The following is a 14,500-nucleotide window of genomic DNA, read 5'->3' on the forward strand; positions in this document are numbered from 1 at the left end:
AGCCGTCACAAGGATTTGGCTGATCATTCTATTTATTTATTTTTGTAATCTATTTATATGTGTATGATATCCCAGTCATTGCTGGCTCTGTACATCAAATAAAGGGCAAGCATCCTGAAATCTTTACTGTTGCAGCCAATTTTGTATAGCGTTGGGAAGGCTAGACCCCATACACGCTATTACATTTTCTGCAGATTTTTATCTTCAGATTTACCAAAACCATGTAGTGCAAGGGCCTGCCTGACTGCATACAAATAGAAACTCTCATACCGCGTACACACGACCAGACTTTCTGGCAGACTAGGTCCGGCGGGATTAGTCTGTCGGACAATCCGATCGTGTGTGGGCTAGTCCGACCACTTTTTATAAAGAAAATCTGATGGACCTAGAAATAGAACATGTTTAAAATCTATCCAATGGACTCAAGTCCAGCGGACTAAAAATCGGGAAAACCGTTCGTCTGTGTGCTAGTCCGATGGACCAAATACAACGCAAGGGCAGCTATTGGCTACTTAATTTATTACAATCTTTTTTTGCTATCTGTGCCTTCCTGTTCTTGTGATGACCGGTCCTCCTTATTTCTTGCACAATTGTCACAGGGACAGAAAGTAAGTGAAATCCTCCCCATTGTGGTCACAGAAACAAGAACATTAAAGAAAATGTAACGCTAAAGCCTTGTACATACAGGGCTGAACTAAGTAAAACTGACAGTTCAGGAGGAGCCGCTGTACTAACTATGTAATGTTAGTATAACAATCTCCCTTGCTGTGCTATTGTGCTCTGATAGCAGGGACTAACCCCCCAAACCAGAACACTCCGGTCAGCCAATGACTGAGAGCGCTGATCTGCCTTTTTCGGTCATGCCCCTTCGACAGACACCCGCTTCTGTTGGACCAACTGCAGTACACACGGGCGGAATGTTGGCCGCTTTCTATTGAACCAGCCGATGCCGCCCGACATTTGGCCCGTGTGTACTAGGCTTTATACTCTGTATCTAGAATAAAGCAAAACTAAACAATTGGCTGTAAAAATTGTTGGACAATGCTTAAAGGCTGCCCTTAAACATACGCTGGCTGCCCCATAAGAGGGAGGCCTCAAGTTTGGAAGCTACAGATACAAAGTATATAAAAGGAGTCAGTATATAAAATATGCCAGTCAGTACTGTCCAATCACTTAATAAGAAGTGGAAAATTTGGGGATCTCTTGATACCAAGCGAAGGTCAGGTAGATCAAGAATGATTTCAGCCACAACTGCCACAGGAATTGTTTCGGATACAAAGAAAAACCCCACAGGTAACCTCAGGAGAAATACAGGCGGCTCTGGAAAAAGATGGTGTGGTTGGTTTTTAAGGAGGACAATACGATGATACTTGAACAAGAAAGAGCTGCATGGTGAAGTTGCCAGAAAGAAGCCTTTACTGCACAAATTCCACAAAAAGCCTGGTTATAATATGCCCAATAACACCTTGACATGCCTCATTGGTTTTTTTGTGGCATTGGCACAGCAAAAACTAACTTCTGGCAGCTCAAACATGCAGCTCTTTTTTGTTCAAGTATCATTGAATTGTGCTCCTTAAAAACAACCACACTGTCTTTTTGGAGAGCAGCCTGAATTTCTCCTGAGGTTACCTGTGGGGTTTTTCTTTGTATCCTGAGCGATTCTTCCTCCAGTTGTGGCTGAAATCTTTCTTGGTCTACCCGACCTTGGCTTGGTATCAAAAGAGCCCAAAATTTTCCACTTCTTAATAAGTGATTAAACAGTACTGACTGGCATATTCAAGGCTTTGGATATCTTTTTTATATCCTTTTCCATCTTTGTTAAGTTTCATTACCTTGTTACGCAGGTCTTTTGACTGTTCTTTTCTACCTCCTCATGGCTCAGTGTCTAGCCTGCTTAGTACATCCATGTGAGAGCTAATAAACTCATTGACTATTTATACACAGACACTAATTGTGATTTAAAAAGCCACAAATGTGGGAAATTAACCTTTAAATGCCCTTTTAACCTGTGTGTGCCACCTTCTGTGTCTGTACCAAGGCCAAACATTCCAGGGTATGTAAACTTTTTATCAGGGCCATTTGGGTGATTTCTGTTATCATTATGATTTAAAAAGGATCCAAAAAAACTATGTGATAAAAATGGCTTCATGTGATTGCTATCCTTAAAGTGATTGTAAACCCACTTTGGGAAAAACAAAAACAAAAAAAACCAACACCTGCAAGACAAAGGCATAATGAGCTAGTATGCAGAGCATACTAGCTCATTATGTAAACCTGAGATCGAAGCCCTCTCTGCGGTGCCCGTACACAGCACCGGCCGACGACATCACTCCCGGGGGTTACTTCCGGGTTTTGCGGCTCTGGCGCTGTGATTGGCTGGAGCCACGATGATGTCACCCCCTCCTCCAAAATAACCCCTCCTCCAAAATAAAAAATAAATCCATTTTTGGGTTGGGCTTTAAAAACTGTTACTAACACTTTATTAAAAAGAGAGTCTCAGTTTTATTGTCTAAATTGTGAAGGCTACAATGAACTGCAATGAATGTATTTTTACCAGCCTATGTTATAATCCCACATCACGACCACAGGAGCAGTTCATATTTCCAAGAACAGCTCTCTATTCCGTATTGTTAAATGATTTATAAACTATTAATTCCTGCTGACAAAATGTTCTCTTAATGGTTTTAAATGATTCAGAGGATTATCTGAGTTTTATTCAAAAGTATCAGTTGTCAGTGAGATGTTGAAAAGTGTACTCAGAGGAGGAGGAAGGGGGGCTAACTGGTAGGGATTTCTTACTTGGTGAAATGGAAACTGGGTCTTCCAAGGCCACACAACAGACTGTAGCCTCTGAGATATTGTTTATTATGCATCATTTGTATCTGGGTTCTCACAGAACAAGCAGATGTCCTTTAGCTTTAATGTTCTGAAGAATGCTGAGTATAATTACTCAAAGCTATATTCCAGGTATAGCTTTTTTTGCATAGTTACATTGCTCTAGCTTATGCCATACCTTCTGGAATCCCCATGAAAGCAGATAATCCTCATAGTACTGTATTTTCTGCTACTACGGTGATTGTCGCAGTCTGAGTGAGTGGGTGCCCTTCTGCATAGTAACCATACAGGTGCCATTCATAGAAGCGGCTGCCCTTCTGCGTAGTAACCATACAGGTGCCATTCACAGAAGTGGCTGCCCTTCTGCATGGTAACCATACAGGGCCACTCACTTGGTACAGGTGCCATTCACAGAACCGTCTGCCCTTCTGCATAGTAACCATACAGGTGCTATTCACAGAAGCGGCTGCCCTTCTGCATAGTAACCATACAGGTGCCATTCACAGAAGCGGCTGCCCTTCGGCATAGTAACCATACAGGTGACATTCACAGAAGCGGCTGCCCTTCTGCATAGTAACCATACAGGGCCACTCACTTGGTACAGGTGCCATTCACAGAAGAGTCTGCCCTTCTGCATAGTAACCATACAGGGCCACTCACTTGGTACAGGTGCCATTCACAGAAGAGTCTGCCCTTCTGCATAGTAACCATACAGGGCCACTCACTTGGTACAGGTGCCATTCACAGAAGAGTCTGCCCTTCTGCATAGTAACCATACAGGGCCACTCACTTGGTACAGGTGCCATTCACAGAAGAATCTGCCCTTCTGCATAGTAACCATACAGGGCCACTCACTTGGTACAGGTACCATTCACAGAAGCGGGTGCCCTTCTGCATAGTAACCATGCAGGGCCACTCACTTGGTACAGGTGCCATTCACAGAAGCGTCTGCCCTTCTGCATAGTAACCATACAGGGCCACTCACTTGGTACAGGTGCCATTCACAGAAGCGGGTGGCCTTCTGTCCAGGTACCATGGGTGGATTACCCCTAGGCCTTATAATAGGCTTGTGCAGCTAGTGAGCCTTTTATGTATTATCTAAACTTTTAACTAGGGTTGCCAACCTCATCCCCTTAAACCCAAACATATATGAATTGCCCAGGGTCTGAGGCTAAATTAATTCAGATAAGGCAACAAGTGAGTTTAATTACCACCTTAATTAGCCACAGAACCTGTGTAATTCATATGTGTTCCTTTTTAAAGGGATGAGGTGGCAACCCTACTGGTAACACCCACCTACATTGGCAGCAGGCAAATGTAGAGTTGAACAAATTGTTCTAATCAGGTTATTAGGCATCCACCTACATATCAGCAATCAAACGCTTATGTCAACAAGACCATATCTGGCCTGGCATTTACATCCACTTCCAGGAGGCTTAGCACTTCAATCAGTGTTGATGAGTGAGCCTGCACACTTCAGGTTGCCTACATTTTGATATGCTGGACCACATACCAGATGCTGCACTTGTTTTTTTAAATCACTCACCTGAATACATGAATACATTTGTTTTGGGTCCAGTTTTTTATTTAAAGGTTGTTTTTTTATTTAATTTTTATTTAATTTTTATTTTTTTGGGGTTAGCCAACTGCAATGCAACGACAATTTAAGGAAACAGTATGAACCTAGCATTGCCTGTTGCAGCAAGATTCCAGCTGTTCTAGTTTTATTTTTAAAGATAAGTGCTTCCCTAGTTTAAACAGGCAACTCAACTTTCCAGTTTATAAGAACTATAAGAAGGCTTTGCATGACAAAATAAGCCTCCAAAACAGCTCAGCCGAATGTTCAGATTTTACTCTAAAGTTCTGAACAGCCAGCCATACACAGACTCAAAGGAGAATTATTATTTTTTAATTATAAATACAAAATGATTTATTTGCCACTCACATAACAAAAATACAACAAACTGTCACTGCCATATCTAAATAAGTACTGTATTTATTGGCGTATAACACGCACTTTTTCACCATGAAAATCGGGTGCAAATAGCATGTGCGTGTCATATGCCAATTCTTCAATTTTAGCTGCCTCGGAGGGGACAGGGAGGAGGGCGGGATGAGCGCCGTCAGATTACATATAGTGAGAATCTCCTGTTTACTTGGCACCCTCTGCAATAGAGGGCGCCATCTCCTGGGCTGCCATTGGACCACTGTTCTGTCTATCATAGGAGATTCTCACTGTATGCAATCTGTTGTTGCTCGACCCCCCCCCCCCCCCGTACCCTCTAGGCTGCAGATGGGCATCAATCAGGCTGCACTGATGGCAATGGTAAAGCTGTTGCATTGATGGCAATGGAGAGGCTGCTACATTGGTGGCAGTGGAGAGGCAGCTGCATTGGTGGCAGTGGAGAGGCTGCTGCATTGGTGGCAATGGCGAGGCTGCTGCATTGATGGCAATGGTGAGACTGCAGATGGGCACTGATCCTTATTTTGCTTCAAAGTTCCTTATTTAAAATATATATTTTTTTCCCTCTTAAAATGAATGTGCGTATTATACGCCTGTGCGTGCTATACGCCGATAAATACGGGTACATACCCTAATTACACATCACAGGAAGATTACATTACATTCAGGTCCCCAGAATGGTACATAAAAGAAATGAAGTCATACAGGGATATAACTACATTCTTCCAACTTGATTCCAAGACATAGAAAATGTCAATGCATGACCTACTGCCTCTTTGAAAGCCTCTGCGAGGAAGTGTAGTTGACGAGGCCACAATTGTCACACGTCAGATGACCTTTTACCCCTGACTCTCAAGCTGACAGCATTTACACTCAACTCAGAGGGGGGTAGGCTTTCTACTGTGCATCTGTGACATAAACTAAGCTTCTAGATTCTAGATGATCATCATAAATGACTGATGGCTGGAAGTTTCATTATCATCACTGAATAGAAGCAAGTGGGTGCTGGGAAAGATGGAGCAGCTTGTCTTTGGTGCACAAAGTAGCGGTACCTCATTCCAGCTCTTCAGGGGTATTAGTATATGACCTTTTTCCCTGACACCACTAAGGCAAAGTTGCTTTCAAGAGCTGGCTCCTTGTTCAAAGTTATGAGTGACATGTTATGAAGAAGTATGCAAGGCAAGGGTATCTGGTCCCAATCAGCCCTGCTTTTCCACCGTGTGCAATGATTCCAATAATCACTGAACAGATCATTCATATGAGTATTTTTGTGAGTTAGATCAGGGGTCTACAAACATTCTAAGCAAACGGCCAGTTTACTGTCCCTCAGGCTTTGGGGGGGGGGGGGGACTGAGACCAACGGGAGCAGAACATGGCCCGGGCATCAGTGCTCAATCATTGGTTTTATTGGGAGGAATAGTGCCTCATTGGTATAAATTGGAAGCATAATGTCCCATTGATGGTGTCAGCAGGGGAATGGTGCCCCGAGAGCCAAATAAAGGCAAACAAAGGGCCACATCTGGCCCCTGGGCTGCAGTTTGGAGACCACTGATTTGGATTGTAAGCGCTAACTAGCAGGTCCTCTCGTCCCTCTTGTCTTGAATTCTATTGCAACTGTACTGCCTCCTCTAGTTTGTAAATTGCTGCAATGGAAAGCGCTTAAAGATTTTAAAGGCTGAGTTCACTTTTTTTTTCTAAATTCCAGTTCCCCTATGTACCAATATAGCATGAATGTACTTATTTTGCAAAAATAAAACAGCCTTCCATTAAATAAGAAGTCTAGCCAAAGCTCGTTTGGCTGTGCGCCTATGGATTACAGGAGTGCAATTCGTTTTGCACTCCTGTGACCCGTTTTCAGCAGAGAGCAGACTGAAGTCCGCTCTTTGCTGACGTCACCAATATCAGTCCAGGCACCGCGTCATTCCGACTATGGAGTCTGGATCGTCCTCAATTAGTTCTGCCTTACTTCCTGGTCAGACTTTAGTTCAAGACACAGGAAGGAGTTGACCAGCATAGGGTAGATGGTGCAGGTGTTTCGTCAGATTAGGCGAACTGTCAATTCTTGTATCGGAAGTGACGTTCCGTCACGGCCATCTTGGTACACCCCACACTCAGCCGCAGCAAGCCTACAGTCTGAAGTCGCCAAGCGGACATCTTTTTACACCCACAAAGTCTTGCATTTCACACTAATTTTTACCAGTAAACTTAGCTTATATAGTGAAATACAGTATTTAAAAGCAGCAGCAAGCCTGTTGATCTTACATGTTCGCTAATCTGACAGAACACCGCTGCTTTTAATATGTCAACATCAAAACAACTTCACGGACTTCTAAATACTGTATTTCACAATAGAAGCTCAGTCTACTGGTAAAAATAAATGTGGAATGCAAGACTTCGGTGTGTGTAAAAAGATGTCCGCTTGGTGTCTTCAGACTGTAGGCTTACTGCGGCTGAGTGCACAGTGTACCAAGATGGCCTGGACGGAATGTCAGTTCCATTACAAGATTTGATGGGTCGCCTAATCTGACGGATTATGATGGGTGTGTGCTAATGAGTTCAGCTGGTCAACTCCTTCCTGTGTCATGACTTAAAGTGTTACTAAACACACAACAGTAAAATCAGTCTGTATATGCAGCGTAGCATGCTTGTTATATTCACTGTGGAACTTAACCACTTAAGGACCGCCGTATTGCCATTGTACGTCATTACAATGGCACAGGCAGGCACAAGCACGTACATGTACGTGCCTGCCTTCCAGCGGGTGGGGGGTCCGATCGGACCCCCTCCCGCTGGATACGGCGGTCCAGTTCGCTGCAGGAGCGATCCGTGATGAGGGGATGGCCGTTGGTTTCTGGCCATCCCCTCTCGATCGCTCCTGGCCAATCACAAGCTTCCTCCCACTGTGTATTGTATACACAGGAAGGAGGAAGTGATGTCATTCTCCTCGGGCGGTCTTTTTGACCGGACTACGAGGAGAAGACAAAAAGTAAGTGTGCACCAACACTACACTGACATGTAGGTACACACAGGCACACAAACCCCCCCCCCCCGATCCCCCCCGCCCCCTCCCCCCCCAGTCACAGTGTCACTGATTGCATTGATCATTTATTTACTGATCACTGCATTCAGTGTCAGTTGTAAAAGTAAAAACTGTCAGGGCAGTTAGTGTTAGGTCCAGGGTAGCCCCCTATCACCCCCCAATAAAGGTTTAACCCCCTGATTGCCCCTAGAGTTAACCCTTTCACCCCCTTTTGCCAGTGTCACTAAGCGATCATTTTTCTGATCGCTGCATTAGTGTCGCTAGTGTCGCTAGGTAGCTAGTTATTTTTTTAGGTTCACCGCCAGGTTTTTATAGCGCTAGGTACCCCGATATACTACCCAATAATGGTTTTAACCCCCTGATTGCCCCTAGTTAACCCTTTCACCCCCTTTTGCCAGTGTCACTAAGCGATCATTTTTCTGATCGCTGCATTAGTGTCGCTAGGTAGTTAGTTATTTTTTTAGGTTCACCGCCAGGTTTTTATAGCGCTAGGTACCCCGATATACTACCCAATAATGGTTTTAACCCCCTGATTGCCCCTAGTTAACCCTTTCACCAGCGATCACAGTATAAGTGTCACTGGTGACGCTGGTTAGCCAGTTAGTTATTTAGGTTTCCCGTCAGGTTTTTATATAGCGCCAGGGACCCCCATATACTACCTAATAAAAATTTGAACCCCCTGATTGCCCCTAGTTAACCCTTTCACCAGTGATCACCGTATAAGTATTACGGGTGACTCTGGTTAGTTTGCTTTTTATAGCATCAGGGCACCCACCATTTATTACCCAATAAAGGTTTAACCCCCTGATCACCCGGCGGGTGATATCAATTAGGTTTTAGGGTCAGGGTCTGCGTCGCCCCAGGCAGCGCTAGGTTAGTGCCAGTACCGCTAACACCTACACGCAAAGCATAAACCTCCCGTAGTGGTATAGAATCTGAACAGATCAATATCTGATCTGATCAGATCTATACTAGCGTCCCCAGCAGTTTAGGGTTCCAAAAAAACGCATTGTTAGCGGGATCAGCCCAGATACCTGCTGGCACCTGCGTTTTGCCCCTCCGCCCAGCCCACCCAAGCGCAGTATCGATTGATCACTGTCACTTACAAAACTCTAAACACATAACTGCAGCGATCGCAGAGTCAGGCCTGATCCCTGCGATCGCTAAGTTTTTTTTGGTAGCATTTTATATTTAAATCCGGAAGGCAGTGCTTGGGTTTTCGGGGTCCCGAACGTGGCTAGGCTCCCAAAATGGTGGTATCCCCGTACTCAGGAAAAGCAGCAGAATTTATTTTGGGGTGTAATTTGACTTATGCCCATAGCATGTGTGAGCAATATATCATTTAGTGACAACTTTGTGCAAAAAAAAAAAAAACTTTTTAAATTCCTGCAACTTGTGGCAAAATATAAAATATTTCATGGACTCAACATGCCTCTCAGTAAATAGCTTGGGGTGTCTACTTTCCAAAATGGGGTCATTTGGGGGGGTTTTGTGCTATTTTGGCATTTTATGGCCTTCGAAACTGTGATAGGTAGTGAGGAGTGAAATCAAAAATTTGCACCCTTAGAAACCCTGAAGGCAGTGATTGGTTTTTCGGGGTGCCGCATGCAGCTAGACTCCCAAAAAGTCCCACATATGTGGTATCCCCGTACTCAGGAGAAGCAGCAGAATATATTTTGGGGTGCAATTCCACATATAACTATGGCATGTGTGAGCAATATATCATTTAGTGACAACTTTTTGTAAACTTTTTTTTTTTTTTTTTTGTGTCATTATTCAATCACTTGGGACAAAAAAATATATATTCAATGGGCTCAGCATGCCTCTCCACAACTTCCTTGGGGTGTCTTCTTTCCAAAATGGGGTCATTTGGGGGGGTTTGTGTTATTTTGGCATTTTATGGCCTTCGAAACTGTGATAGGTAGTGAGGAGTGAAATCAAAAATTTGCACCCTTAGAAACCCTGAAGGCAGTGATTGGTTTCAGGGTGCCGTACGCAGCTAGACTCCCAAAAAGTCCCACATATGTGGTATCTTTGTACTCAGGAGAAGCAGCAGAATATATTTTGGGGTGCAATTCCACATATAACTATGGCATGTGTGAGCAATATATCATTTAGTGACAACTTTTTGTAAACTTTTTTTTTTCATTATTCAATCACTTGGGACAAAAAAAAAATATTCAATGGGCTCAATATGCCTCTCCACAACTTCCTTGGGGTGTCTACTTTCCAAAATGGGGTCATTTGGGGGGGGGGGGGGTTTGTACTGCCCTGCCATTTTAGCACCTCAAGAAATGAGATAGGCAGTCGTAAATTAAAAGCTGTGTAAATTCCAGAAAATGTACTCTAGTTTGTAGACGCTATAACTTTTGCGCAAACCAATAAATATACGCTTATTGACATTTTTTTTTACTAAAGACATGTGGCTGAATAAATTTTGCCCTAAATGTATGACTAAAATTGAGTTTATTCGATTTTTCTTATAACAAAAAGTAGAAAATATAATTTTTTCTCAAAATTTTCGGTCTTTTTCCATTTATATCGCAAAAAATAAAAATCGCAGAGGCAATCAAATACCATCAAAAGAAAGCTCTATTTGTGGGAAGAAAAGGACGCAAATTTCGCTTGGGTGCAATATTGCATGACCGCGCAAATACCAGTTAAAGCAGCGCAGTGCGAAATTGTAAAAAGACCTCTGGTCCTTAGGGTGTTTATTGGTCCGGGGCTGAAGTGGCTAAGGGGATTATCCTCTGCATTGTGTAAAAAGGCTGTTTTATCCTGTATGCAGAGATCCCCTGGGGAAGGCCAGCTAACACAGGCAGAGTAGCTGACCTGCACATGCTCAGTTGTGTCTTTTATGCTGGAGAGAACAGTTTCTTGTTCTCAGAGCTAGCCAAGTCACATAATATTAACATCACACATGTGGGCCTGTTTACAGGCTGAAGTGGAAATCTCCTCCTTCCTGAACTGTCAGCACTGGAGTAACTGTGCAGTTTATCATGTAACCGTGGTATACAGATCATCCACAAAGGTATACAGTGGCAGTATTTTAATGTAAAAAGAAGATTTATAAGCTGAGGGCACCGTGGAGGGGGGATGAACTATTTTCACATTACTGGGTTTAGTAACACTTTAAAGTCTGACCGGGAATTAAGGCAGCAGTAATTGAGCAGTGCGTTTAAAAAGCTATGAAGAGAGTTAGGTAAGCTGGTGTAGAATTACTGGAAAGCCGTTTTATTTTTGCAAAAAAAGTACAATAATGCTATATTGGTACATAGGGGAGCTGGAATTTAGAAGAAAAAATAAAGTGAATTTAGCCTTTTAGCAGGATGCAGAGGAGTTGAACTACACTTGAACTACACTCTGGTTTCTTTGTTTTGCAGATTAGGATCTTCACTTTCTATGAACTTCTCAAGACCTGATCCTGAAGTGAGCCAGATGAATATCCTGAGAACAACAACTTCTCCTGCCTGCCTGGATCACTGTCGTGCAGGGCAGGTACTGTTCTTTAGAATGCATGAAACCTGCTAACGCGCTAACGTCTTATCTTAGTGGTAACCGCCTTATCCTCAGTCTGACATTACCAATTAGTACTGCAAACGCATGCCTATGGGTATCTACAAATGCCACTAGATATTCACTGTTGTGGGGAATTAGTTATGGGACAAGTAACACCAAAATTTCTAATTTTTTTTACTAGTTGCATCCTCTTTCTGACTTCCTACCCTTCCTTTTTGAATTCATATAATGTCAACTCTTTATGGACCGCAATGAATATCCTTTTAAGTTGAAAGCGGCCAGATCATGCATGCACATCCTCCTGCTCTCTAAAGAACCTTTTACCAACATTAGAACCTTGTTGCAAGCCATGTACTGCACAGGCACCAGGATTTACAAATCATTATATACCAAAGCAGAAAAATAAAAAGTATGATCGTACTACTTATCCATCATTTAACACAATGTCAAAGCATAGCAAGTGTGATAAAATTCCAAAAATGTATGGAGTTTAACAATAGTCTCCCAGTTATGATCCGGGGAGCCCCAGTTTGAGGGGATAGTGGAGACCCAGAGTCCCGGGGGGGTCCCGGCTGTAGGTTCAGGGACACCCCTAGGACTCACGGTCGTAGGAGACCTTATATATAATCTATATAATATATAAGGCACCAGGATTTAAATGAATATGTAACCTTTAGGCCAGCCTCCCTGTCCTGTGAAAGGTAATAAATACCTGAAAGTTACATATACACATTAATTAGCATTGATGTACATATTTTTTATTTTTTTTTACATAGTTACATTTGTTCAATCTGGTCCAATGTAACTATGCATATAAGATAAACACCCACCGGTCCAGGTGATCAACCCTTATCTCCAGCTTTTACTGCTCCATTGCTTGTGAGGGTACTCGCTCGCCTTGTCCAACACAGGTCAGAAGAAAAAAAACAATCTGGATGACCGCACACCTAAAAGAATTATTCACAACATGACAGGTAAAAACATCACAATGTAGCAGGGGGCAGCAGGTAAAGTTGACGCATTTCTCGCTACTTGAGTGCTTAACCGTAAACTGCTGACTATCCTCCCCACCCCCAATATAAAACCACAGGAGCACCGCAGATAACATGCAGGTTTGGGGTCAATTAAAAACTCACCTCCCATTCATCAAGATACTGCTAATTTGATGTAGTGCACTCACTATTTAGGCTCCATGCACACTAAAGCTGATAAACTGCAGTTTATTGGCGTTTGGGCGTTTTTTGTAAAAGCCCATAAACTCCACTCTATGTTAGCCTATGTGTCCATGCACACATGGACGTTTTTCAGCTTTAATGAGCAGTGGAGTTTATGGGCTTTTTTCTGAACACCAGAAATTCGTGTTCAAAGTGCCGTTTTTCAGCGGCAAAAAACGACAAACGCTCATTAACGCTCATTAACGCTCGTTCATTAGTGTTCGGCATTCTATTTTTCAATGCATTGTGGGATTTTTGGAGTGTCCTCTGTGTATTTTTATAAAAAACGCCCATTAACGCTATTGCTGTAAAACGCTCATTAACGCTCATTAACGCTAGTATAAAACGCTGTTAAAAGCAGGTTTTTCAACCAGCGTTTTCTGCCAGCAATCTGGCGTCCAGAAATAGCTTTTTTGAGCTTCAGTGTGCATGGAGCCTAAAAATATATTTGACAGTCCATATACTGCTTACTGATGTAAACACAGATGCCAGCCAGCCCAAGTAAACCACCCCCCCCCCCTTTTATTTTATAACCACAGCCCCAGTCAACCCTGCATCCCGCAAGGAGGAGGAGAGTAAGAGGGACGGGGAGGGACTTGGTTGTCCGGCATCAATGATCCTGTTAATGCAAACATAATGCAATGCTAAGTGCCAGGCTGTGCAGCTGACTTAGAAACAAATATAATTATTATTATAATTCAGGATTTATATAGTGCCAACAGTTTGCGCAGCATTTTACAATATGAGGGCAGACAGTACAATTACAATACAAATCAATACAGGAGGGATCAGAGGGCTCGTTAGAGCTTACAATCTAGAAGGGAGGGTCAAGTTGAAACAAAAGGTAATAACTATGGGGGATGAGCTGATGGAGAAAATGAAAATACAGTTGTTAGGTGTGGGTAGAATGACATCAATAAAATAATCACTTGTCACTGCTGTTCTAGGATTATGAGATCAGATAAGTAAACAAAGGACCAGGGTCATCCAGTTCCCCCTGCCCCTAATGTCATTTGGCGCCAGCAAGCGCCAGGTTTTTTTTTTTTTTTCTTGCGGGTTGTTTTTTTAATAAAGGACTGGTCAAAAACGGTGTTCTGTGTTTATTTACACGTGTCATTTTATTGTGAATGAGTAGGGATACTATGTACCCCTACTCATTCACTTGAGGGAATTGGGGGCCCACTTCTTAAAGGGGGCTTCCATATTCTGATAAGTGACCCCCCCCCCCGTACCCCCATAAGCACCAGGCCAGGGTTGTGGGGAAGAGGCCCTTGTTTTCATCAACAATGGGACAAGGTACTTTGGGAAGGTGGGGAGTCCCCCTCCCCCAAAGCACCCTCTATGTCAAATACTTAAGGACCGCCTCGCGCCGATATACGTCGGCAGAATGGCACAGCTGGGCACAAGCACGTACAGGTACGTTGGACTTTAAGAGCCCAGCCATGGGTCGCGTGCCCGCCGCCGCCAGGTACATTCGCAACCCGGTCCTGAGCTCCGTGACCGTGGCTGCGGGACCCAATCGCCGCTGGTGTCCCGGGATCAGGTCACAGAGCTGAAGAATGGGGAGAGGTAAGTGTAAACAAACCTCTCCCCGTGCTTCCTAGTGAGCCTGTCACTGATCGTCTGTTGCCTGTCATAGGGAAAGACGATCAGTGATGTCACACACCAAGCCACGCCCCCTATAGTAAAAAAAAACACACACTCACACTTAACCCCTACACTGCCCCCTAGTGGTTAACCCCTTCACTGCCAGTGACATTTTTACAGTAATCAGTGCATTTTTAATCGCACTGATCGCTGTATTAATCCCAAAATCCCATCGCTGTATTGGTCCCAAAAATGTGTCAAAATTGTCTGACGTGTCCGCCAATACTAGTAAAAAAAAAATTATTAATAAAAATGCCATAAAACTATCCCCTATTTTGTAGA

General features: G+C 43.3%; 1 protein-coding gene across 2 annotated transcripts in view; it reads left to right on the forward strand.

Moving 5' to 3' along the window:
- Positions 1-14,500, forward strand: part of CCDC81 (coiled-coil domain containing 81) — a 106,203-nt gene that overhangs the window by 58,003 nt on the left and 33,700 nt on the right. For both annotated transcript variants that reach the window (XM_077484921.1, XM_077484923.1), the window contains exon 9: positions 11,222-11,336. In XM_077484921.1, the coding sequence (XP_077341047.1) occupies positions 11,222-11,336 (115 nt within the window). The remainder of the gene's footprint in view (positions 1-11,221; positions 11,337-14,500) is intronic.

This window comes from Lithobates pipiens, unplaced genomic scaffold (genome assembly GCF_037356315.1).
Source record: "Lithobates pipiens isolate NorthernLeopardFrog02 unplaced genomic scaffold, aLitPip1_a1.2 Scaffold_169, whole genome shotgun sequence".
Lineage (NCBI taxonomy): Eukaryota > Metazoa > Chordata > Amphibia > Anura > Ranidae > Lithobates > Lithobates pipiens.